Genomic DNA, 25,678 nt, shown 5'->3' with positions numbered 1-25,678 from the left:
GGGAGTGGGGGGTCCCACTGCCATTCTGCATTGGGATTAGTTGGGGCTGGAGGGAGGCCAGCGATTGGGGTGAGTTGGTCTGCTGGGGAAGGGGATGGGGCTGGAGAGGCAGCAGGGGTCCCGGGTTGGCCAGTGATTGAACTGGCCAGCAAACGGGAGTCTGATAGATCAGGGCCATTGCGCATGCGCAGAGACCTGGCGTCGTCGGACTCTGGTGTGAATAGGCTCTCTTCCCTCTCCCCCCACCCCCAAAACAAGCTTTTCATGAGATTTACGATTGTGACCTCTGCATTGCAGAGTGTGGGAGATTCAAGTCTGAAGTTGAACTGAAAAAACAGTCGTGATTTACACCTGTTTTCTCGCCAATTCAGCACTTTTGGGAGAATTGCCCCTTGTATTTCTAAGATGGTTCACAGACCAGAATCAAATATATTTAAAAATACAAACAATTTTTCAGAAAATGTTTTGTTCTTTATACCAACTTTAGAAGTACCGATCAAACTTGGGTGTATAGGGAAAAACAGTATGGTGGCATTGTTATTGGACTAGTAATCCAAAGGCCCGGACTAATCTCCAGTGCAGAAAGTGGCCATTCAGCCCATCGAGCCTGCACAAACGACAATCCCACCCAGGCCCTATCCCCATAATCCTACGTATTTACCCTGCCAGTCCCCCTAACACTAAGGGTCAATTTAGCATGGCCAATCAGGAGCTCAGTTTGCTATTTTGGTGGACTTTAAAAGGAATTGGCTTGGCTGGAGACCTTATGACATGCAAGTCTCCAGGTCTTAAAGGCACAAATGTTGCTGCTTCTGTTTCTGCAGCTGTTGGGTCTTGCAGACAGACTTAAAGATTAAAAAGGAGATAGCACAGCTGCCTTACCATAAGGTTTCTCACATTCCCCTTTCCCAAATATGATGTAGTGTTTCCGTGGCTTCGCCACAACCTGGGCGACTGTTTATTACCTTCAGCTGGAATTTTCTGACCACTCCTGCCAGTGAGGTCTTCCAGTCTCACTAGAGTGAATGGACGTTTGAACAGCTGTCGCATCTGTTGCAGCTGGACCTGAAAATCTTGGCCATCATCTTGGTTTCAGATCAACTCATTCAAGACAGGAAACACCTTCTGGATGGTGGTGACATTTCTTAGTCTGGAGTGTGTCCTTTAGAGGCAGTGCTGTAGTTGGAATCCACCAAATCAGGTGACTCTTGGCAGCCATCTTTTTCAACATGTTAACTTCCTTTTTTAAAAAAAAGTCATTTCCGGAAGATTCTAGCAATTTATAAGTATGACATGCTTCTACTGAGCACGACAATGTGCCCCCACCCACGACATTACCACCATACTAAATGGAATAGATTCAGAGCGGATCAAGCAGATCAAAATTGGGCATCCATGAGTCATTATAGATCATCAGTAGGAACAAAATTGTTTTCAATTACAATGTTATCTTTTGATTTATTATTGTCACATGTATTAGTACAGAGTGAAGAGTACTGTTTCTTGCGCACGATACAGACAAAGCATACCGTTCATAAAGGAGGAAACAAGAGAGTGCAGAATGTAGTGTTACAGTCATAGCTAGGGTGTAGAGAAAGATCAACTTAATGCGAGGTATGTCCATTCAAAAGTCTGATGGCAGCAGGGAAGAAGCTGTTTTCGAGTCGGTTGGTACGTGACCTGTGTGTCTTTTTCCCCCGATGGAAAAAGGTGGAAGACAGAATGTCCGGGGTGCGTGGGATCCTTAATTATGCTGGCCGCTTTGCTGAGGCAACAGGAAGTGTAGTCAATGGATGGGAAGCTGGTTTGAGTGATGGATTGGGCTATATTCACGACCTTTTACAGTCTCTTGCGGTCTTGGGCATAGCAGGAGCCATACCAAGCTTTGATACAACTAGAAAGAATGCTTTTTATGGTGCATCTGTAGAAATTGGAGAGTCATAGCTGACATGCCGAATTTCTTTAGTCTTCTGAGAAAGTAGAGGCATTGGTGGGCTTTCTTAACTATATTGTCAGCATGGGGGGGGGGGGGGAAAGAGGAAGAAATCAGGACAGGTTGTTGGTGATCTGAATATCTAAAAACTCGAAACTCTCGACCATTTCTACTTCATCCCCATTGATGTAGACAGGGGCACGTTCTCCACTATGCTTCCTGAAGTCGATGACAATCTCCTTCGTTTTGTTGATATTAAGGAAGAGATTATTGTCACCGCACCAGTTCACCAGATTCTCTCTCTCATCCCTGTACTGTGTCTCATCATTGTTTGAGACCTGACCCACACGGTGGTGGTGTCGTCAGCAAACTTGAAAATCGAGTTGGAGGGGAATTTGGCCAGAGTCATTGCTGTATAAGGAGTGTAGTAGGGGGCTGAGAACACAGCCTTGTGGGGCACCAGTGTTGAGGATGATCGTGGAGAAGGTGTTGTTGCCTATCTTTACTGATGGTGCTCTATGGGTTAGGAAGTTCATCATCTCAACATCCTATAGAATCCATCACTCCACCATTACTAACAAGCTAGGGGATCAACACTGGCTCAATGAGCAGTGCAAGAGAGCATGTTGGGGCAGCATCAAACAAACCTAAAAATCTCCAAGAGTATATGCATGCTAAACTGTGTAAACAGCATGCAACAGACAAACCGCAGTGATGAGATCAACTTTACAATCCTGTCACATCCTGTTGTGAATGTAGGTGGGTAATTAAACAACTGGAGGAGGCGGCTCCACAAATATCCCATTCGCATTGATGGCAATTCCCAGACCATCAATGCAAAAGACAAGGGGGAAACACTTGCAACCAGATTCAGCCAGAAGTGCCGAGTGGCCCATCACAGATGCCAGTTTTCAAACAACTTGATTCACTCCACATAATACTGAGAATGCCTGAAAGCACTGCATGCAGTCATGGGCCTGACAACATCCCTGCAGCAGGTATTGAAGACATGCTCCATAACCAACTATGTTCCTTGTCGAGCTGTTCCAGAACAACTGCAATTAAAGCGGACACTCCGAGTGCATACCTCTACTACTCTGAGTCAACTCGTATTACAATTAAGCAGCTCCACCTGGAGGCATTTCCTACCTAGTTGATGTTCTACAACTATAAGAGAGCAGGAAAATCTTTAAGAGCTTCCATCCTATGGAGGAGACTTGAAGATTATCCCCATCCAACAACCTGTTTTGAAAACTCTGCTCACATTTTGACAGCTGTATCAAACTCACCACCAAGCAGCTGAAACAATCCACAACATTCTAAAACAATCATCATCACTCTCAAATCAAACAACCCACATCAATTTTAAGAGTCAATTCACTCTCCCAGTGTTAGTGCATCCTTTGAAAGAATTCCAGGATCCTGATCTGCATTTTAGCCAAAAAAACTAATCAGTACTTTGTTGGGCCACACCCCATTGGTGTACAAAGATTTGTTAAATTGTGTCCATTACTTTGAGATATATTGGGGGCGATTCTCCCAAAAGTGCTGAATTGGTGGGAAAACTGGTCTCTATCACGACAGTATTTTCAGTGCAGCTTCACACTTGAATCTCCCCTCTGTGCACTGCAGAGGTCACAATCGTGAATCTCATTAAAAACCCGGTTGGGGGAGGGAGGGGGGGGGGGTGCAGTGCCTATTCGCACCAGGTGTCTGACAGTTCTGGAACTCTGCACATGCGCAGTGGTCCCAATCTGTCAGTCTCCCCGTTTGCTGGCCAGCCCAGGACCCCCGCAGTGCAGCCCCCACAATAATTCCAGGGCCAGCCCCGACATCTCCCCCCCCGGAACACCCCAATGTCCAGCCCACCGCCCCCCCCCCCCCCCCCCCCCCCGGAACACCCCAATGTCCAGCCCCCCACCCCCCCCAGCAGTGGCGATGCTCCACCCCCTCACCTCAGCAGACCCCCCCAAAAATTGCTGGCCTTCCTCCATCCCAGGCCGATCCCAATGCAGAGTGGCAGCGGGACCTCCCACTCCAATTGCCCCTAGGCCCCACCCCTTTGGCACTGCCCAATGCCTGGTGAGCAGTGCCAAGGTGCCCCCTGGGCATGGGCACTTTGCCAGGGGCACAGGCTGGCACTGCCAGGGTGCCCATGCCCAGGGGACACCACCCCCGACCGCCCTGGGAGGCCAAATTGCCCCTCCTTCATTCCGGCAGTGTATCCCGCTAGGTCCCCGAACGTGGGGAGCTACTCTAAACCCCAGAGTGAAATACTCCTGGCAGAGTGGGAGATGCTATCGGGCCCGACAAGTTCCATGCCGGGCCCGATAACCACATTTAAAATATATTTAAAACAGATTTAAATTATTTACACCTCTTCCCGCCAGTTTCCAGCGCGGTCTCGACTGTGCCTGTTCTCCAGCTCTGGGAAATGCGCATGCGTCAGGAACGCATGCGCAAATCCTGCAAAATGCCCGACACGTGATTCTCCTGACTGGACCCACCAGAAAATTTGCGGGTCACGCTGGGAGAATTGGCCCCATTATTTCTAAATAGGGACAAAATCATTACCTTTCACCTTCTGTGGCTGAGGAAACAATAGCATCTACTTACAATGTGGAAAATGGCCCAAGAATGTCCTGTCCACAAAAAGCAGACAAAATCCAAGCCAGCCCTTGCCACCCTATCAGTTTACTCTCAATCATTAGCATATTGATCGAAGATGCCATTGATGACAGTGCTATCCAGTGGTCCTACTTAGCTTTTTCATGCTCAGTTTGTTTTCTGCCAAAGACACTCAGCTCCTGATCTCATTACAGGCTTGGAAAAAGAGCTGAACACCACAGGCGAGGTGAGAATGATTGCCCTTGATGTCAAAGCAGCATTTGACCGAATGTGACATCAAGGCGTTGTTGCAAAATCAAGATCAAAGGGAATTGGGGTAAAACTCTTCACTGGTTGGTGTCATACCTAGCATAAAAGGAAGATGGTTGAAGAAACCAATCAATGCAGCCACAGGATATTACTGCAGGAGTTCCTTAGGCTAACTATCTTCAGCTACTTCGTCAAAGACATTTGCTCCATTACAAAAATCAGAATCTTAGGGATATTTGCTGATGATTGCACAATGTTCAGTATCAGTCGCGATTCCAATAAGGAGTAGACTATGCCTCCATGCACCAGAACCTGGACAACCTCCAAGTTTATCCTCCATCACACCCAACCTTAAAGTTTGAGCTAAATGGCAAGCAATGTTCATGAAACATAAAAGGCCAGGCAATAAGACAGAGTCTAACCATCTACCCTCAACTTTTAAAGACATTACCATCACTGAATCCCCCACGGGGTTCATCCTTGAACAAAAGCTTGAACAGTTATACAAGTATCATGATTATAAGAGCAGGTTAGAGGCTGGGAATTCTGCAGCAAGGAACTCACCTCCCTAATCCCCAAAGCCTGTCTATATCTACATGACACAAGTAAGGAGAGTAATGGCATTTGCCCCACTTGTATGGTGAGTAAAACTCCAGCAACACTCTAGGAACTTGACACCATCCAGGTCAAAGCAACCTATTTGATAGATATATCATGCCCACCTTAAGCGTTCACTCCCTCCACCACTGACCCACAATGACAGGAGTGTACACCAACAAGATGTACTGCAGAACCTCATCAAGGGTTTTTCATAGCAACTTTGAAATCAGCAACCTCCACCAACTTGAAGGTTGCCACTTCAACACCACCCTGCTCTCCTGTCCACATGTCCATCCTTGGCCTTTTGCAATGTTCTAACTAACGGAGGAACAGCACCTCTTCTTCCGATTAGGCACTTTATAGCCTTCTGGACTGAACATTGAGTTCAACAAATTCAGAGGATGAACTCTCTCCTCCACCTTCATCCCATTTTTATGTATTTTATTTCATCTCGTTTCATCCTATTCACCCATTTTACCATCCTCTTTCTCGCCTCCATTTTTCCACTTTCCATTCCAGCTTTCCTTCTTGTCCCCTCCATCCCCCCCCCCCGCCCCAATTTCCACATTCCTCAGGCAGTCCTTTAACAATCTGCACCTCTGTTCTGCCATTCACACATGCTGATAATTTAATGGACACTTTTTTTTTAAAAAAGCACCTTTTCAGCCTTCTGTATCCTCATTTACATTCCCTTTGTCCCATTCCACCCCCCCCTCCCCCACCACCTCCATAGTATAAGTCTCCACTGATTATCTTTGCTCTCAGTTCTGACGAAGGGTCATCTAGACTCAAAACGGTGGCTCTATTCTCTCCCCACAGACGCTGTCAGACCTGCTGAGTTTTTCCAGCATTTTCTGTTTTTGTTTCAGATCCCAGCATCCGCAGTATTTCGCTTTTAACTTCCTGGTGAATCTCCTCTGCACCCTTTCTAGTGCAATCACTAGAAAATAAAAGCTGATCTTGCCAGCAATGCTCACATCAAGAAATACTGTATTTTGCACTCTTGAAACTCAAAGGGAACCTCCCTGTAATGTTTCTTCATTTACATAGTGCTAGCAATCTGCATCCTGTGCTCACAGTGCAAATGCCAGAAGGAGCAGGATTTCCTGAGTAGAAGCTGAAATGTGAAGGTGCAGCTTCTTATAGTGGCATCTGAACTCCCTCTCGGCAAAGTTTGAAATGGAATATTTTCTACTATAACTATCCAGCATGAAAAGAAAAATAACATCAGGTGAAGTGCCTTCAATAGTAGCAGTGCAGCAATAAAGCCAAAACCATTGTCCATACAAAAATAAATTAAAAGTGCTATACAAGTAACCAAAGCCCAAACACTGACCAATCTTCACCAAAAAGTATAGAAAACGCCAATTTAAAATCATGGCCAAGAAATTTAAGATGCCCATTTTTGGCCACCGATTGGCACAGGGATTGGTTACTGAAACAGAGTGGATTGGGGCACACCCAATACTGAGCCTCATGAGTCATCAACTCAGCAAGCTCCAGACACCTAATGGGCATTCCAAGACTGCTCACCATGGAAGAAGAATGGAAGATTCTGCCACAGCAATTACAGATGTGGCCAACAGGTAGGTATTTAAAGGGGACCTTGGCAGATTTTAGAATTAACTGTTGCAGCAATTTTTTTTGTTATCTAGTTAGTGACAAAAAAAATTACATTTAAACTTAGGGCAGAATTTTCCGGCCACCCTTCCCCCAGAACCGGAAAATGCCACCCAAGGTCAACGGACCTTCGCATGGTCTGCCCCCCGCTCGCTATGATTCCCGTGGCAGACAGGATGGCAAAATACACCCCTGGATTTTTTTTAAATGTTAATATATTTGTTTCATAAATTTGACTGTTGAGAAAAGTTATTCATAACTAAAAATAAATTTTATTAGCAGGGCTGTTGTTTTCTTTTGGCAAGTAGATTTGGAAAAAACATATTTAAATTATTTTTGATTAATTGTAATTTCATTTTTTTGCCCCAATCTTGGACTGTCTTCAGTAACTTCATAAGAATAAATGAAGTGACTCATATTTCAAACTGCTTTCTTGAACTAACTTTAGATCAGTAATCATGTTTGAGTGTAGGTCACATTACCTGTCCTGCACTTGTTTTGCCGAGCTCTGGATGCTGACTTTTTTCTCTTCCATTTTCAGTGTCAACTCTTCCAAAACCATCTTCTGATTCCGTAAAGCATCTTCCAGATATTTGAAACTGTAGGTAGAAATAGAAAGACCAAATGGCTAGGATCAGTACCGCTGTAGCCACTAAAAACATCAGGTTGTCCCATTGATATATTGTTATATATCAGTGGGACATGACTGAAGTAGTTTCTCCTTACATGGGATGAAGTTTTTTTTTTACATACCCATTCCTGTACTTTGTTGTTCTTTTCCCTTACCCCATTCCACCTTCATTCATTTTTCAACCAGCTTGGTCCAATTACTTTCTTACCCTCTAATCTTACTCAATTGGAATAAAAACAGCAATCTATTTTACCTATAGGTACAAAATTGAAAGCAGCATCCCCATAAATTTAAGCAATTTCTTTACTCTGGGGGCATTTACCTTGCATATCAGAAAGTAAACTAATTAACACAACTTTAAACTTGCAAGGACCTAATTACACATAATTGAACTTTGCAATTCCTCGAGTAGTGTATTGCATGCTTAACGACACTCAACACTACTCTTTAATCTCAGTCACCTTACCTATGGCCTTTGTGTTGCGTTAGCTGGCAATTCCAGCAGGCCAGCACATCACAGGTCTCACAGAACAGCTTCAGTGGCTCTTTACTGTGAAGCGGACAAAAGAGCGGAAACTCATTGACTTCACTCTCATCACCTGTAGATTAAATTCAATAACACACTTAACTTTTAAATTAATGTAGACTGCAAACACCTTTGAAAGTTAATTTCTACTTCTAGTTTTGATTGTATATCTTGTTAAATAGCACTCAAGAATCTTGCACATTCATAGATTCAAGGAAAGGGTTATTCACAGGAATTACCCAGAACAAAATGTCAAACTAGGGCTGTGAAGTTGGGCTTGTAAGGATAAGTTACAAGATCGATTACACAATCCATGTAAACCAATGGGTAACTAGTGGTCAGACCCACCACACTGCACCTTGCAGCCTGATCTTCAATTTGGGAGACGCTCTCTGCTCCTCACTCTCAACTTTGCTGAATAGAAACTTTTTCCCAGATTCTTGTTCTTTGTTCCTTGACTGCACAGTCTTCCGAGAGTTTGGAGACTATTATGTTCTTTAGTTCTGTACTTGTTTTCTGTCCCCTTGCATTATCCTGTCTGTGCTGGCAGCATCTGTGGAATCCTGTTTCCAACTGCACCGACCTGCTCTTGAAGGAATTAACTCCTCCTGCTTTTCTGTGTGGGCACCTGGTTGCTAGGCAACAGTCCAGTTTTTTTTAATAGCTTTTGTTTTAAAGGTCATGAAGCCTCGTTACAATACAGACATCTAAGCAAACCCACAGAATTAAAGAGAACTTTTAAAAATGAAATCAAAAACTTATAGGTTGTGCCCAACACACACATACCAATATAACCTACTTAAAACTATATCCATTTCCAAACACAAGCATGATCATCATCACAAAAAAAAAATGCTGGACACACTCAGCAGACCTGGCAGCATCTGTGGAGACAAACAGCATTAATGTTTTAGGCTAATAACATTTTGAAGAGTTCTGATGGACACCAGTTTCTGCGCAAAGCTGGAGCTGAACTCCTCCATGCTACTTTATAATGACAAGAGGCTCTGTGGCAAGCTTTCCAATGCATCATGAATCCTGCTGTGCATGCCCAGTCTTCTCCCGTACGCTGCCCTATCAAAGTCCTCATCTGACTTCTCTGCAGAACAATTCATCTGCAACTGCACAAAAACTATCCTTTTTCTTATCTACTCGTGCTTGATGACTCAACATGTGCTGATCTTGACTCTTACCGCCCTCCAGTTTGTGTAGCAACTATATTTGAGCTGATGACTGCCAGTGCCAGAGCAAGTGATGGAGCTTCGTCATTAGAATTTTATTACAGTTCTCATCCTTCATGAGGTTGCATTGGTTATGGTTCTTTATATGAAAGTGGGAATGCAGAAGAGAAGAGTTAGAACAAAGATTGGTAGGCTATTTCATCCTGAGCCTATTTCACAATTCAGCATCTTAGCTGATCTTCCACCTCAACTCCACCTTTTTGCACTCTCTCTATATCCTTTAATTCCTGTCATAACCAGCAATCTATTGATCTTGGTCTTGAATATTTTCAATGATTGAGCATCTTCAACTCTGTGGATGTCAGGAGTCAGTCACATGGAAAGACAGAGCACTGCTGATTTGTGCAGGGATGGGATTGGTCAGAAAAAGACTTCATCAATAATTTGTTGCATTACAGCTCGAGTATTTCACTACACCACTTCTACTCTTCGACTTCCTCCAGCTCCTTGATCTTCTCCATCTTTATACCTCACCCATTCTTCCTCTTTGAGCAGCTGGATTGTGGAACAAGCAGCAAACAATAATGAATTTTGAGATTTGCTCTGGCTGTACTGAAGGAACTTCCTTGTTTAGAGAGCTGAAGAATTGTTTTAGGACACCGATTTTCTCAGTTGGAACTCTTGTTGATGCATGGCTCACTATAATTGGATCTTGATATCTGTACTCCAGTTCCAGTTGGTGACATTCCTTCCTCATCCCCAGAAGCCAGATGTTTACCCAATGAGAGAGAATATAGAAGATTAGTATAATATGAAAAACTCATGATTACAGCCAGAAAATTGGGCATGATTTGCTGTCTATCATACACAAGTTGTGCATTGAATACGTGGAAGAACTTGCTGCTCAGAAACCAAGTTGCTTCCTGATGAGGAACAGTGTGCAAAGTGGGGAAATTCCATTGCTCCTCCTGTTTGTCAGATCCATGCAGATGATGTAACAAACCATTAATATCTCAAACAATGCAACACTGACTTGCCAGATCACTGTGTGCACAGCAAACTGGCTGATATCTCCAGAAGCAGTTTAGGAGGAGGCAAAGACCTAAACTTTTAGAATCAGTAGAATTCACTGTCATCTTGCAACCTGGGCTCCAGTTTTCTATTCAACAAATGGCAAAAGTGTGTAATTGCCTCCTTGCTAAAATGCAGCTGGCTTACACAATGCTGTGTTTCTGAATATGCAGATGGTGTAAATTCTCCTGCAGTCTTGACACCTTCCAACCTCTTTCTGCACCCCATGCAGAGCTTTGCTGCGTTCTGTAGTGCTACTTCTCTGACTCACTTCAGAGCATCAAAGGCAAGCCCAACAAACTATTTAGCAATCACAAATTGACCCAGAAGCACCCCAGTGACATAAAACAACTAACCTCTTACCAAAAGTGGGCGAGGATTATTTTTAAAAGCTCTCCTGAAAGTTGCTTTGGATTCTCATGCTGGGTGGGTTAAGGAAGTGATGTTTTAGGCATACAGAGACACCAATTTCAGAAAAGGGGCCCAAATTATAATATTTACATGATGCTCGTGTTTGTTGAAGGTTGCTGCAGAGGATGCCTCTCAAGTATCCAAATAAAATGGTGCCACATGTACTTGTTATTTTTCAGGTGCATAATACAACACTCCTGAATTTGATTCCAAAGTGCCAATTTTGAACACTGAAAACATGTTAAGTGCAATGCAATTTCGATCTCTCTGTATTTCCGTGAAAAAAAGGAAAGTTGGCTCTGATAATTAAGAGGCTGGGATGGTTCAAAGAAGAAACAACGGATATATGAAATTCATCAGTTTAAATCTTAATTTACTTAAGAAGTTGAACTTCTTTTTCTTCTTTCACAGAATGAGTGTGTTGGTGGCCAGGTTAGCATTTATTGCCCAATGCCCTCAAGGAGATGGTAATGAGCTACCTTCTTCAACCACTGCAGTCCGTGTTGTGTAAGTGCACCCATAGTGCTATTAGGGAGTTCCAGGATTTTGACCCAATGATATTGAAGGAACAGAGATACAAGAACTAGGAGCAGTAGGAGGCCATCTGCCCCATGATTCAATAAGATCATGGCTGATCTTTTTGTGGACTCAGCTCCACTTACCCGCCCGCTGACCATAACCCTTAATTCTTTACAGTTCAAAAATGTATCTATCCTTGCCTTAGAAACAATGAGGTAGCCTCAGCTGCTTCACGGGGCAGGGAATTCCACAGATTCACAACCCTTTGTGTGAAGAAGTTCCTCCTCAACTCAGTCCTAAATCTGCTTCCCCTTATTTTGAGGCCATGCCCCCTAGTTCTAGTTTCACCTGCCAGCAGAAACAACTTCCCTGCTTCTACCTTATCTATTCCCTTTATAATCTTATATGTTTCTATAAGGTCACCCCTCATTCTTCTGAATTCCAATGAGTATAGCCCCAGTCTACTCAGTCTTTCCTCATAAGCCAACCCTCTCAACTCCAGAATCAATCTAGTGAATCTCCTCTGCACCCCCTCCAGTGCCAGTATATCCTTTCTCAAGTAAGGAGACCAAAACTGTACACAGTATTCCAGGTGTGGCCTCACCAGCACCTTATACAGCTGCAACATAACCTGCCTGTTTTTAAACTCCATCCCTCCAGCAATGAAGGACAAAATTCCATTTGCCGCCTTAATTACCTGCAAACCAACTCCTTGTGATTCTTGCACAGGGACACTCAGGTGCCTCTGCACAGCAGCATGCTGCAATTTTTTACGATTTAAATAATAGTCCATTTTGCTGCTATTCCTAACAAAATGGATGACCTCACATTTACCAACATTGTACTCCATTTACCAGACCCTCGCCCACTCACTTAGACTATCTATATCCCTTTGCAGACTTTCAGCATCCTCTGCACACTTTGCTCTGCCACTCATCTTCGTGTCATCTGCGAATTTTGACACAATACACTTGGTCCACAACTCCAAATCATCTAAGCAAATCGTAAATAATTGCGGTCCCAACACTGATCCCTGAGGCACACCTCTAGTCACTGATCGCCAACCAGAAAAACATCCACTTACCCCCACTCTTTGCTTTCTGTTAGTTAACAATCCTCTATCCATGCTAATACATTACCCATAACACTGTGCACCTTTATTTTCTGTCGCGGCACCTCGTCAAATGCCTTCTGGAAATCCAGATACACCACATCCACAGGTTCCCCATTGTCCACTGCACATGTGATGTTCTCAAAGAATTCCACCAAATTAGTCAAACATGACCGTCCCTTCATGAACCCATGCTGCGTCTTACCAATGGGACAATTTATATCCAGATTCTTGCTATTTCTTCCTTGAAGATAAGATTCAAGCATTTTCCCTACTACAGAAGTTAAGCTAACTGGCCTATAGTTATCTGCCTTTTGTCTACCTTTTTTAAACAGTGGCGTCACATTTGCTGTTTTCCCAATCAACAGATTTTGGTAAATTAACCCTAGTGGCATTTGCTATTTCTCTCGTCATCTCTTTTAATACCCTGGGATGAATTCCATCAGGACCAGAAGACTTGTCTACCTTTAGCCCCATTAACTTGCCCAACACTACCTCTTTTGTGATGATGATAGTTTCTAGGTCCTCACCTGCCATAGCCTTCCTGTCATCAATTTTTGGCATGTCATTTGTGTCTTCCACTGTGAAGACCCACACAAAATACCTGTTCAATGCCTCAGCCATTTTCTCATTTCCAGTTATTACATTCCCCTTCTCATCTTCTAAAGGACCAATGTTTACTTTAGCCATTCTTTTTCATTTTATTTGTAGAAGCTTTTGCTATCTGTTTTTATATTCTGAGCCAGTTTACTCTCATAATCCATCTTACTTTTCTTTTTATCTTTTTTCATGGCTTTCTGTTGACCTTTAAAGATTTCCCAATCCTCTAGGTTCCCACTAATCTTTGCCACTTTGTATGCATTTTCTTTCAATTTGATACCCTCCTTTATTTCCCTAGATATCCATGGCTGATTGTCCCTTTCTATAGTCCTTCCTCATCGCTGACATATACTTTTGCTGAGCACTGTGAAAGACCACTTTGAAAGTCTTCCACTGTTCCTCAATTGTCCCACCATAAAGTTTTTACTCCCAGTCTACCTTAGCCAACTCCTCCCTCATCCCTTTGTAGTCTCCTTTGTTTAAGCACAAGACACCGGTATTGGATTTTACCTTCTCATGCTCCATCTGTATTTTAAATTCAAATCACACTGTGATTGCTTCTTCCGAGAGGATCCCTAACTTCAAGATCATTAATTATTCCTGTCTCATTACACAGGACCAGATCTAGGATAGCTTGCTCCCTCGTAGGTTCCATTACATACTGTTCAAGGAAGCTATCAGGAAACATTCTATGAACTCCTCCTCAAGGCTGCCTTGATCGACCTGGTTTGACCAATTGATATGTAGATTAAAATCTCCCATGATAATTGCTGTACCATTTTTACATGCATCAGTTCTACGTTAGGATATGTGGGCTTGTAAGGGAACTTGCAGGTGGTGGTGTTCCCATTCATCTGCTGCCCTTTGTCCTTCTGGGTAGTAGAGCCAATGGGTTTGAAAGGTGCTGTTGAAGGAGCCTTGATGAATTGCTGTAATGAGGTTATAGGTGGTACAGACTGTTGTCCCTGCTTTGGTGTGTTAATGGTTGAGGGAATGTATGCTCCTGATGGATGGGGTCCCAATCAAGCAGGCTACTTTGTCCTGACAGATGTCTAGCTTCTTGAGTGCAGTTGGAGCTGCACCCATCCAGGCAAGTGCAAATTCCATCAAACTCCTTTTAGAGACTGGAGAGATTTTAGTGAGACAGGAGGTGAGTTACTTGCTGCAGAATTCCCAGCCGCTGACCTGCTCTTGTAGTCAGTGTATTTAGATGGCTGGTCGAGTTTAGTTTCTGGTCAATGGTAACCGCCACCCCCCCTACTAGACTAACACCAGAAATGGGTGGACGATAAGGAAACGGTCAGCCAGGTTAGGCTTGTATGCAATGAACGTTAGAAGAGCAAGATTGGGACCTTTAAGGTACCAAAGGGCCTTGACAGGGTGAATGTAGAGAGGATGTTTCCTCTGGTGGGAGAATCTATAACTGGGACTCACTGTCTAAAATTAGCCACCCCTCATTTTTAACAGAGATTAGGAGTAATCATTTTCTCCGACGGCCAGGAACCTTCAGAACTCTCTTCTTCAAAAGACAGTGGAAGCAGAGTCTTTGAATATTTTTAAGGCAGAGCTAGATAGATTCTTGATTAACAAGGGGCAAAACGCGATCAGGGATATGCAGGAATGTTGAAGTTACAATCAGATCAGCCATGATCTAATTGAATGGCAGAGCAGGCTTGAAGGGCCAAGTGGCCTACTCCTGCTCTTACTCTCGTGGGGAGATGGTGGCTTAGTGGCATTGTCACTGGACTAGTAATCCAGAAATCCAGGGTAATGCTCTGGGAACCTGGTTTCAAGCCCCACCAAGGCGGATTGTGAAATCTGAATTCAACAGAAATCTGGAATTCAAAGTCTAAATGATGATCATGAAACTACTGTTGACTGTCATAAAAACCCACCTGGTTCACTGATTTCCATTAAGGAAGGAAATCTGCCACCCTTACTTGATCTACATGTGACTCCAGGCCCACAGCAAAGTGGCTGACTCTTAAATGCCCTCTGAAATGGCCTTGCAAACAACTATGTGTAAAATTGAATAACATTGGTGATGTTAAGTTCATATATTTAGTCTGGTTCAAAGACTTAATTAGCGAGAATACTGGTTCTTGGGAGTGACTGCAAGGCAGCAATCAAGTTAATGGATCTGATGACATCATAAACCAGAAGAGAAGTTCGAATGGTTTAAGCAGAAATAAAACCACAATGAGTTTACAATCTTGAACTGTTAGATTTTTTAGATGTATTTTAAATTATAAATCTGAAACAGACAAGCAGATGATGTAATCCAAATACTTATTGCTGAAACAAACTAACATGACCATATGCTTTTCATCTAGCAAGTTTCTATATTATTCATAGACATCAGCATATTTTAGCAATTTAAAATATATTGTGCCCATTTCACCACACATTTAACTATGCTATTTGCCTGCATTTTTTAAAAATATGCTTGGCTTTTCCAGATAATGCTAACTTCAACTACTAAAATGCAATCTTTTTAAATCATAATAAACATTGAATGATAGAAGGATGGAGAAAATGAGTAGGCTAATTACTTGATCTTAAAATAAATTAGACAAAAATAAAGCTTTAGTGGTGTATGTAGATAGAATTTGTCCACCTTCAATTCATTCCCCTATTTCATATCTTCAATATTGTAGCCTTAAGTTTAAATTTTATCTCTGTTGAATCTAGTTATGAAAAGCTTTAAAAAATATCATATCCTCAAATGCACGATCATTTCTTATACTGAAATGTTTTTTTGCAGGGCCAATCAATTTTTACTTTAGAGCTGTGAAAGATCTTACCTGTATTATGCTCGGGGGTAGACAACTTATGATGCTTTGTATCCTTCCCATGCACATGTTCTACTGAGCATGTACTGCACAGCCACTTACTGCAGTCTGAACAGAAATTGAGGGCTGGTTTATTTTCTTCACAGTTTGAGCAGTGCTGGTGAGAACAAACAAACACTGTAAACTCAGGTAATTACTTCAAAAATCATGCACACAAGACCTCAAACTGGGTTAGGTCTTGTAGAATTACTGTTTATACCTATAAGGTAGCATCTTACTGTGCAAATCTCAAGATGGAGGCATCCTCTCAGAACTCTTAACATTGTCATTTAATTTCAAAGGATTGTCATTAATGGAGGGTGGCCTTGGCTACTGTGCCCATTAGTAAGTTGGCTTCAGGAAGGCGCTAAAAAAGAGAGATGGAGCACATGATCACAGTCTTTGCTGCTGATGATTTTGCTGTTCATTTATTCACTCCTGCCTCTGTGCTGGCTTAAAATTTGTTACATCTCTTAACACTTCTAGTTCTGGCAAAAAGGTCACCAACCACTCTTTCCATAGATGTTACCCAACCTGCTAGGTATTTCCAGCATTTGCTCATAATTCACTTCGTCAGCATCTATAGTATTTTGCCTTTGTTTATATTCACCAATTGGTCTGATTTCAGCCAGATATCCAGCCTAATTAGCTTGTTAAATAAACCCCTTTTTCTTTCTCCCCCTCTGTTGAAGGAGAATGACTAACCCAATCCATTCCTAATATAGCAAGTCTCCGTTTTCAGTCATTTCACTTTAACGCTGGACATGCCCATATTCTTGCTTAATATTAGTTTTGTTTTAAAGTAGTCTCATGCCAGATCTGACATACAGTTGAGAGATCCAATGAGCATCATTTTGGAGTGGCCTCTGCCACTCCATGACCCTTTCTCGCGCTGCCAACCCTCTGGTGTTCCAACTTCTAAAGCCTTACTCAGCTTCTCTGTCGGTGCCTGACATAATAACTAGCTTTTAAAAGAAAAGGACACTTAACAGGAGATTAGGATTCAATCAAATGCTTTAAAAGAAAAGGCCTATATTAAATAATCCTGGTAATTGTATTTCACCTGGAAACAAAGGATAGCCTGAATGTAGAGCTTGTTTGATTAATGTTGTGGCATTAACTGTTGAGCTTGGATATAATTGCAGACTATAGTTATAGTTCGCTTTCGCAGTGAAAAAGCATGAACATAATGGTGTAAAATCAGAGGCTGTGGTCAATGTTCTCATCATTTTACCATAGAGTCATATAGCTAGAATAACACATTAGTTGTACCAGCAGTATGCAGTACATCAACAGTAAATCACATTCATTGTGAGGGTGCTGTAACTGGTTTAGAATAATAAAGGTTTACAGCAAAAAGGAAACTATTTGGTCCATTGACCAGAATTTTGCCAGGCCTGCTGAAGCAAACAGAGGAGCATGGAAATTTAAAATGCAGTACGTTGGGTCAACTTCCAAGTATGTTCCTGTTCCATATACTATTCCCAGAGCCAGTCTCCCAGTGACAATGGCTACCCAAATGGCAATTTTGGATAGCTAAAGGGTATAGATAGGTAACTAAAAGGGTAATTATCCTCAAATCTGGCACTGCAATGAAATTTTACAAATAATGGTGCACAGGCCCTCTACTGTTATCAGCAGCCTAGCAACAGGCAGTTTCACCGTGGGAAGCTAGTGTAGCACCATAAGATGTTAATGTAAAAATAAGCAGAAAGGTTATTAGCAGCACATTCACAGGCATTTTGAGCCATTACCCCTGTACACACAACTACAAAATATTTCAGGCTGCTGTTTATAGTATACTATTTGGACTTTTAGGAGAGTGCCTCTATCTTGTGGTTTTCTCATTCTCTGCCTGCCTGAGCAGCGCTTACTTTTCCCAGTGCAGTTGCCAGTTCGGCCCTTCCTATGGCCCCTCTGATTGTCCACCATGTATCTGCGTTCAATCGGTCATCCCTGAATGGATGATGAACATGCAGGTGGCTAGCTAATCTATGAAATTAAGCCAGCAAGCAAACTATTGAAATATCTTGGTTCTAGACAAAGAAATGCTTCCAACATAGGGCTTCCAGTGTCCAAGGGAAAATTCAACCCATTGTGTCTGGCAGCCCTTTGCTCCAGCAACCCCAACATATCTTACTGCCCTGCTTTCTTTCCATAGTCCTTCATCATCTGCTTCAGGTACTCATCCAGTTTTATCCAGCACTTCTGGACAATTATGGTGAAAATCCTTACCTGTAAAATTCCAAAAGGGATTCCCCAACACATCTTAGGGGTATCACCCAAATTCAACACTCAGGAGCTTGGAAGTCATGACCTATTAATACAATTTCAGCTCATAATTATTGCTCCAATTGGTTTTTAAATCCAACTTGTTTAGTAAACAGGATTTATATTTAACTAGGAAATAGAAAGTCTTTGAACTCTCGAGGTAACAAATAAATACACAATGGACAAGAGGAATCCAAATCAAACTTTTTGCATACAGAAGGACATTTCCAGTCTGGTTCCAACTGTTGGCAGTTCAGATAACCAACAAACCTTTCACAAAACTGTAGGAAAGAGCTTCTTTGACACCCATCACAATTTTAATATTTGTTCTGCAGTGCCAGTTACATCCATCTGAGGGGATAACAATAGAAAATATTGTGGCAAGCACTGAGATGTGAGTCAGTGAATACAGGAGAGTATTAATGAAAAGTATTGAAGGTAGAAGAGGTCCCAGGCTCCTTGGAGGAACAGCAGAATGCTTCCCCCTACAGCTGCACAGCAGCAGATCCTGATCTCTGTAACCGGGTTTTCAAAAGAAAAATATTTTCAAAATATGATGCACAATTTCAGTAATTGAGCTTCTAATCTACCAAATTTCAAATCAACATGCAGAATGTTCCCTTGGGTCCTCAAGGCTGATACCACCCAACAGTCACTAGTCTCCTACCCTGTTTCTAAAGCACCACTGTCACACAAAAAATAACAGGCACTGGTGCAATGTTGCAGCAAATGTGACTACAATAAATGTGATTGTGCTGTGCACAAAATTCTTCTGCAGTTCCTAGAAATTGAAATTACTTTGAATTTAAGTCATTGTTAAGCTATTAGGCAAAGTGCTAGCAGATGGGATTAGGTGGGAGTTCAGGTTTTTCTAATGTGTTGGGGTGGACTTGATGGGCCTGTTCTGCACCGTATGATTCTATGATTGTGAAATGGTGGTGACATTGGCTATGGGGTGGCATGGTGGCACAGTGGTTAGCACTCCCAGTGCCAGGGACCCAGGTTCAATTCCTTGAGTGACTGTGTGTGCGGAGTTTGCACATTCTCATGCGTCTGCGTGTGTTTCTTCAGGCTGCTCTCATTTCCTCCCACAGTCCAAAGATGTGCAGGTTAGGTGGATTGGCCATGCTAAATTGCCCCTTTAGTTTTCCCAAGATGTGTAGGTTAGATGGATTAGCTATGATAGATGTGTGGGGTTACGGGGATAAGGCATGCGTGAGAGCCTAGATAGGATACTCTGTCAAGAGAGTTGGTGTGGACTCAATGGGCTAAATAGCCTCCTTCTATAATGTAGGAATTCTATGATTCTATGAATTCAGCGTATGCTTGTCAGATGCTCTTCTATAGGAAAAAGTAAAAAGAGATAGGATTTTAAAGGTTATAAAAGTAAATTTTCAAATGAGATGTTTCTGAATGGTCCAGCCAATAGGAACTCAACTATTCTGTAATTTCACAAGAACGTCATCTTCCACACTTGTTCTCCTCCAAGGAATAGATTCACAAAACTCACATTATACAGTTTTGTCAGTTGAGCTCACAACAGCAAAGATTTGCAGGATATGCAATTCCTTTAATGGCAATGGTAAATGAACAAAAGTATTCTTAGTACTGTAAAGTTCTTATACTTTAACATTCGTGCTGACTCAGACCTGAATACTCAAAAGTCTATTTGTGATAACACCTTTTTATGTGGGCGAACTGCAGACAACCCCAATTGTCACAAAAACAGGAAATTAGGTTGCAGGTTGTCCGAACTTCATAAATGTGACAACTCACTTTAATTTACATTTGCGTATTTACATCTGATGCAGCAATGTGAATCTATAAACATAATTTAGCAAAACGTTCAAGGTCAGCACAGTGGAAGCAGAGACTATTGGGGTTATAATATATCCCAATAGCTAGTGTGTTGCACCGAGGTAAAATTGCAGCAGGGGCAGGCAAGTGGCACAACTGCCATGATATTCAATTTTACAGCCCATCTGCAATCTGCCACTCTACCCTGGTTGCGTGAGTGTGTACAGAATTTCAGCTTAACATCCAGATTTCCAGGTATCTATAGTTTTCCTGCCTGATTCTATACATCTATATTTCCTAATTCACTGTATAGTTGAATGTTATGCAAACTATTATTCCTGTATAGACTAATGACTAACAATTACATGATCCTCTGGTGACCTGTTGAATATGTTTTTATACATGAATGGCAACTATGTTTACACCTTGAAGCGAAACACGTTGGGCTGGGCTTTACAGCCCCTTGCCGGGCATGGCTGTGGCGAGGGGAGAAGCCACATAAAATATGATGGGCAGCTAACCCACCACCTTCCTGCCCATACCAACCCATTCCCCATAATATCTTGGGCTGATTACGGCCTGAACTGCCAATTAAATGGCAACTAAAGGCTTCATTCCACCTCCATATCATTATATGCTGCTCAGTGGAAAGCCAATGAAAGTAAGGAGCCCCTTATTTCAACATCAGAGATAAAGAAAAAAAAGCGGGGTGGTTCCTGTACACATTGGTGGCACCACCCACTCCCCCCCCCCGCCCCAGCTTTGTGCCTCCTCCTAGGCCTGTAAAATCCACTTCCCTTATCTCCCTTCCATTCCACCTTAGGATGCCTGATTCCTTCCCACCTAAAAGCAAGGTCTCCCTCCACTCCAAATCATGAGGCATTCTTGGTGGAACTGCTTGTAGTCACAGCTGCACCCAACTTTGGCACTGCAAGAGCTGCCAGCCAATCAATAGGTGAGACTTCCACTTGTGGTCTATCCCAAATAGTTTTTGTATTGCCAGCCTTCAATGATGTGAGAAATGGTTACAAAGTTACCCCAATGCTCACTCTTCAGATGATCCGGAAAGCTACTACTATCCCCATTAGAACCATAGAATTCATACACTGCCGATCAGCCCATCGAGTCTGCACTGACTCTCCAAAAGGGCGTCTTACCCAAGGCCCCCCCCCCCTTAAACCCACACATTTACCACAGCTAATCTCCCTAACCTACACATCTTTGGACACCAAGGCAATTGAGCATGGCCAATCCATCTAACCTGCATATCTTTGGATTTATTAATAAATTGTAAGTTGTAAGGGCTGCACTGCCATAACTGTGATTTGTGATTTGATTGGCTAAGAGGGAGCTGTGCTAAATTTGAAAATCCATTCAAATTACTGGTTAGAAATCGTGTTGAGCGTGAGGTAATAAGGAGATACATAATTTTAAAAAGTTTAAATGTAAAAAAAAATAAAACCCAAGTTAAAAACTAACTAAATAAAATAGAGATGGAGGGTCAGGTGAGGTGTTGTTCATGCATGATGTGGGAGCTGGTGGACCCCATTGTAGTTCCCAGTGAGCATGTCTGTAGTAAGTGTTGGTTGCTTGAGGAACTCCAGCTCAGAGTGGATGAGCTGGATTCTGAGCTTTGGACGCGACGACACATCAGGGAGGGGGAGAGATACCTGGACACTGTTCCAGGAGGGAGTCACACCCCTCAGATTAAATATCTTGAATTTGACCAGTGCAGGTAGAGGGATCCAGGAGATCGGGTTGCAGGAGCCTCAGTCCTGAAACTTGTCCAACAGGTCTGAGATTCTTGCTCTGTGTGGACGGGAACAGTTACTGCAGGTAGGATGAGCAAACTGACCATAGCACCGTGGTACATTCAAGTGGGGGGAGAAAAACGAAACGTAGTCATAATTGGAGATTGTATAGTTAGGGGCGATGACACTGTTCTCGGTGACCAGGATCGAGAATCCTGAAGACTGTGTTGCCTGCCTTGTGCTTGGATTCGGGATTTCTCATTTGGGCTGCAGGAGAACTTGGAGGGGGAGGGTAAAGATCCGGTTGTCGTGGTCCACGTAGGTACTAATGACATAGGTAGAACAGGAACAAAAGTTCTGCTAAGGGAGTATGAACAGCTAGGAGCTAAATTAAAAAGGAGAACCAAAAAGGCAATAATTTCTGGATTACTACCTGTGCCACGAGCGAATTAGCACAGGGTCAATAAGATTGAGGGAAATGCGTGGCTCAGAGATTGGTGTGGGAGGAATGGGTTTGAATTCATGGGACATTGGCAAAGATGGGACCTGTTCCGATGGGAAAGTCTTCATCTGAATAGTACTGGAACCGGAGTCCTGGCGAATCGTATAACTAGGGCTGTCGGGAGGGCTTTAAACTAAATAATGGGGGGGTGGGGGGGCAGTTCAGTTGTATGGAGAATTAGAAAATCGAAGTTAAAGAAGGTAGAAGTGCAGGTTAATGGAGCTGAGGGCTCAGGAGAGGTTAGTAAAGTTTCCAGACCACGTAATAGAACAGAGTATAAAAGGTGGCAGGAATCTAACCTCAGGCAGAGCAAAAAAGGTGACAAGTATGAGAAGCGAGGTGGTCAATGCAGGACTGAGGGTGTTGTACCTAAATGCGCGCAGTATACGGAATAAGGTAAATGAGCTTGCTGCACACAGTGAAATTGGCCAGTACAATGTTGTGTGCATCACAGACATGGCTGCAAGGGGATCAAGGCTGGGATCTAAATATCCAAGGATATGTGTCCTATCAAAAGGTCAGGCAGATAGGCAAAGGGAGCAGGGTTGCATTACTAGTGAAGAATTAAGTAAATTTGATAGCAAGAGGCGATATAGGATCAAAAAACATAGAATCTCTGTGGGTAGAGTTGAGGAATCGCAACGGGAAAAAGACCCTGATGGGAGTTATGTACAGGCCCACTAGCAGTAGTCAGGATGTGGGGCAGAAAATCAGGAGATGGAAAAGGCATATAAAAAAGGCAATATTACAATAATCATGGGGGACTTCAATATGCAGGTGGACTGGGAAAAATCAGGTAGGTAATGGATCCCAAGGAAAGGAATTTGCGGAATGTCTAAGATGATTTTTTGGAGCAGCTTAAGGAACAGGCAATTCTGGATTTGTCGATGTGTAATGAGGCAGACTTGATTAGGGAACTTAAGGTGAAGGAACCCTTTGGGAGTAGTGACCGCAATATGATAGAATTTACACTGCAGTTTGAGGGGGAGAAGCTGGAATCAGATGTAACGGTATTACAATTAAATAAAGGTTACTGCAAAGACATGAGGGAGGAGCTGGTCAGAGTTGATTGGAAAGGGAGCCTAGCAGGGAAGACAGTGGAACAGCAATGGCAGGAGTTTTTGGGGGTTATTCGGGAGGCACAACAGAAATTCATCCCAAGGAGGAAGAAACATGCTACGGGGAGGATGAGGCATCCATGGCTGACGAGGGAAGTCAAAGACAGCATCAAAGTAAAAGAAAAAGCATACAAAGTGGCAAGGATTAGTGGGAAGCCAGAGGATTAGGAAGACTTTAAAAACGAGCAGAAGACAACTAAAAAAGCAAGGGAGGGAGGGAGAAGATGAAATACGAGTGTAAGCTAGCTAGTAATATAAAAGAAGATAGGAAGAGTTTTTTTCAATATATAAAAGGTAGGAGGCGCAAAAATAGACATTGGATCACTGGAAAATGAGGTAGTAGTAATAACAGGAAACAAAGAAAAGGCAGAGGAACTGAAGAGTTACTTTGCATCAGTCTTCACCGTGGAAGATACCAGTGGGATGCCAGAGCTCCAGGAGAGTCAGGGGGCACAGGTGAGTGTGGTGGCCATCACTAAGGAGAAGGTTCTGGGGAAACTGAAAGGTCCAAAGGTGGATAAATCACCTGGACCAGAAGGACTACACCCCAGGGTTCTAAAAGAGATAGCTGAGGAAATTGTGGAGGCACTTGGAAATTGGTGGTGATCTTTCAGGAATCACTGGAGGCAGGGAGGGTGCCAGAGGACTGGAAAGTAGCTAATGTAACACTGCTGTTTGAGGACGGGAGGCAGCAGATGGGAAATTATAGGCCGGTTAGCCTGACTTTGGTCATTGGCAAGATTTTAGAGTCCATTATTAAAGATGAGATCACAGAGTACTTGGAAGTGCATGATAAACTAGGACTGAGTCAGCACAGCTTCATCAAAGGAAGGTCATATCTGACAAATCTGTAGAGTTCTTTGAGGAGGTAACAAGGAAGTTAGATAAAGGAGAACCAGTGGATGTGATTTATTTAGATTTCTAGAAGGCCTTTGACAAGGTGTCACATAGGAGACTGTTAAATAAGTTAAGAGCCTGGCATGGATAGAGGATTGGCTGACTGGCAGAAGGCAGAGAGTGGGGATAAAGGGATCTTTTTCAGGATGGCAGCCGGTGACTAGTGGTGTGCCTCAGGGGTCAGTGCTGGGACCACAAATTTTCACAATATACATTAACGATTTGGAAGAAGGAACTGAAAGCACTGTTGCTAAGTTTACAGATGATAAAGATATGTGGAGGCACAGGTAGTACTGAGGAAGCAAGGGGGCTGCAGAAGGACTTGGACAGGTTAGGAGAGTGGTCAATAAAGTGGCAGCTGGAATATAATGTGCAAAAGTGTGAGGTTATGCACTTTGGAAGGTGGAATGGAGGCATAGACTATTTTCTAAATGGGAAATGCTTAGGAAATCAGAAGCACAAAGGGATTTGGGAGTCCTTGTTCAAGATTCTCTCAAGGTTAACGTGCAGGTTCAGTTGGCAGTTAGGAAGGCAAATGCAATGTTAGCATTCATGTCGAGAAAGCTAGAATACAAGAGCAGGGATGTACTTCTGAGGCTGTATAAGGCTCTGGTCAGACCCCATTTGGAGTATTTTGAGCAGTTTTAGGCCCCACATCCAAGAAAGGATGTGCTGGCCTTGGAAAGGGTCCAGAGGAGGTTCACAAGAATGATCCCTGGAATGAAGAGTTTGTTTTATGAGGAACGGTTGAAGACTCTGGGTCTGTAGTCGTTGGAGTTTAGAAGGATGAGGGGGGATCTTATTGAAACTTACAGGATAATGCGAGGCCTGGATAGAGTGGACGTGGGGAGGATGTTTCCATTAGTCGGAAAAACTAGAACCAGAGGGCACAACCTCAGGCTGAAGGGACAATTCTTTAAAACAGAGGCGAAGAGGAATTTCTTCAGCCAGGGAGTGGCAAATCTGTGGAACTCTGCTGCAGGAGGCGGTGGAGGCCAGTTCATTGAGTGTCTTTAAGACAGAGATAGATAGGTTCTTTAGTTCAGTCAGGCAACATGGTCGGTGCAGGCTTGGAGGGCCAAAGGGCCTGTTCCTGTGTTGTAATTTTCTTTGATCAGGGGTTATGGGGAAAAGGCAGGAGAATGGGGATGAGAAAAATATCAGCCATGATTGAATGGCAGAGCGACCTATTTTTATCCAATGAGAATTGGAAGATTGTCACCAATGCCCCTGCTATTTCTGCCAGTGCGTCTTTGAGTAACACAAAATATTTTTCAGCAGGACTTTGCAGTTAATGTAATGCTAATTTTATAGCAAATCTTCTCTACCTATTACTTTCTCCCCTTTTAATATAATCTTCACATCATCCGTTTCTGTAATCACACCTGTCAAAGAACAAAGAAAATTACAGCACAGGAACAGGCCCTTCAG

The 25,678-nt window shown here is 42.9% G+C and overlaps 1 protein-coding gene across 3 annotated transcripts in view; it reads right to left on the bottom strand.

Annotated features, from left to right (window-relative positions):
* trim66 (tripartite motif containing 66) overlaps positions 1–25,678 on the bottom strand; it is a 201,947-nt gene that overhangs the window by 53,255 nt on the left and 123,014 nt on the right. For all 3 annotated transcript variants that reach the window (XM_078220730.1, XM_078220729.1, XM_078220731.1), the window contains 3 exons: positions 15,885–16,029; positions 8,128–8,260; positions 7,513–7,629 (listed from right to left, as the gene is read on the bottom strand). In XM_078220730.1, coding sequence (XP_078076856.1) covers positions 7,513–7,629; positions 8,128–8,260; positions 15,885–16,029 — 395 coding nt within the window. The remainder of the gene's footprint in view (positions 1–7,512; positions 7,630–8,127; positions 8,261–15,884; positions 16,030–25,678) is intronic.

Source organism: Mustelus asterias, chromosome 9 (assembly GCF_964213995.1).
Source record: "Mustelus asterias chromosome 9, sMusAst1.hap1.1, whole genome shotgun sequence".
In the NCBI taxonomy this organism is placed as follows: Eukaryota; Metazoa; Chordata; class Chondrichthyes; order Carcharhiniformes; family Triakidae; genus Mustelus; species Mustelus asterias.
Note: the sequence above shows the minus strand (reverse complement) of the source record. Positions and strands in the feature narration are given on the sequence as shown.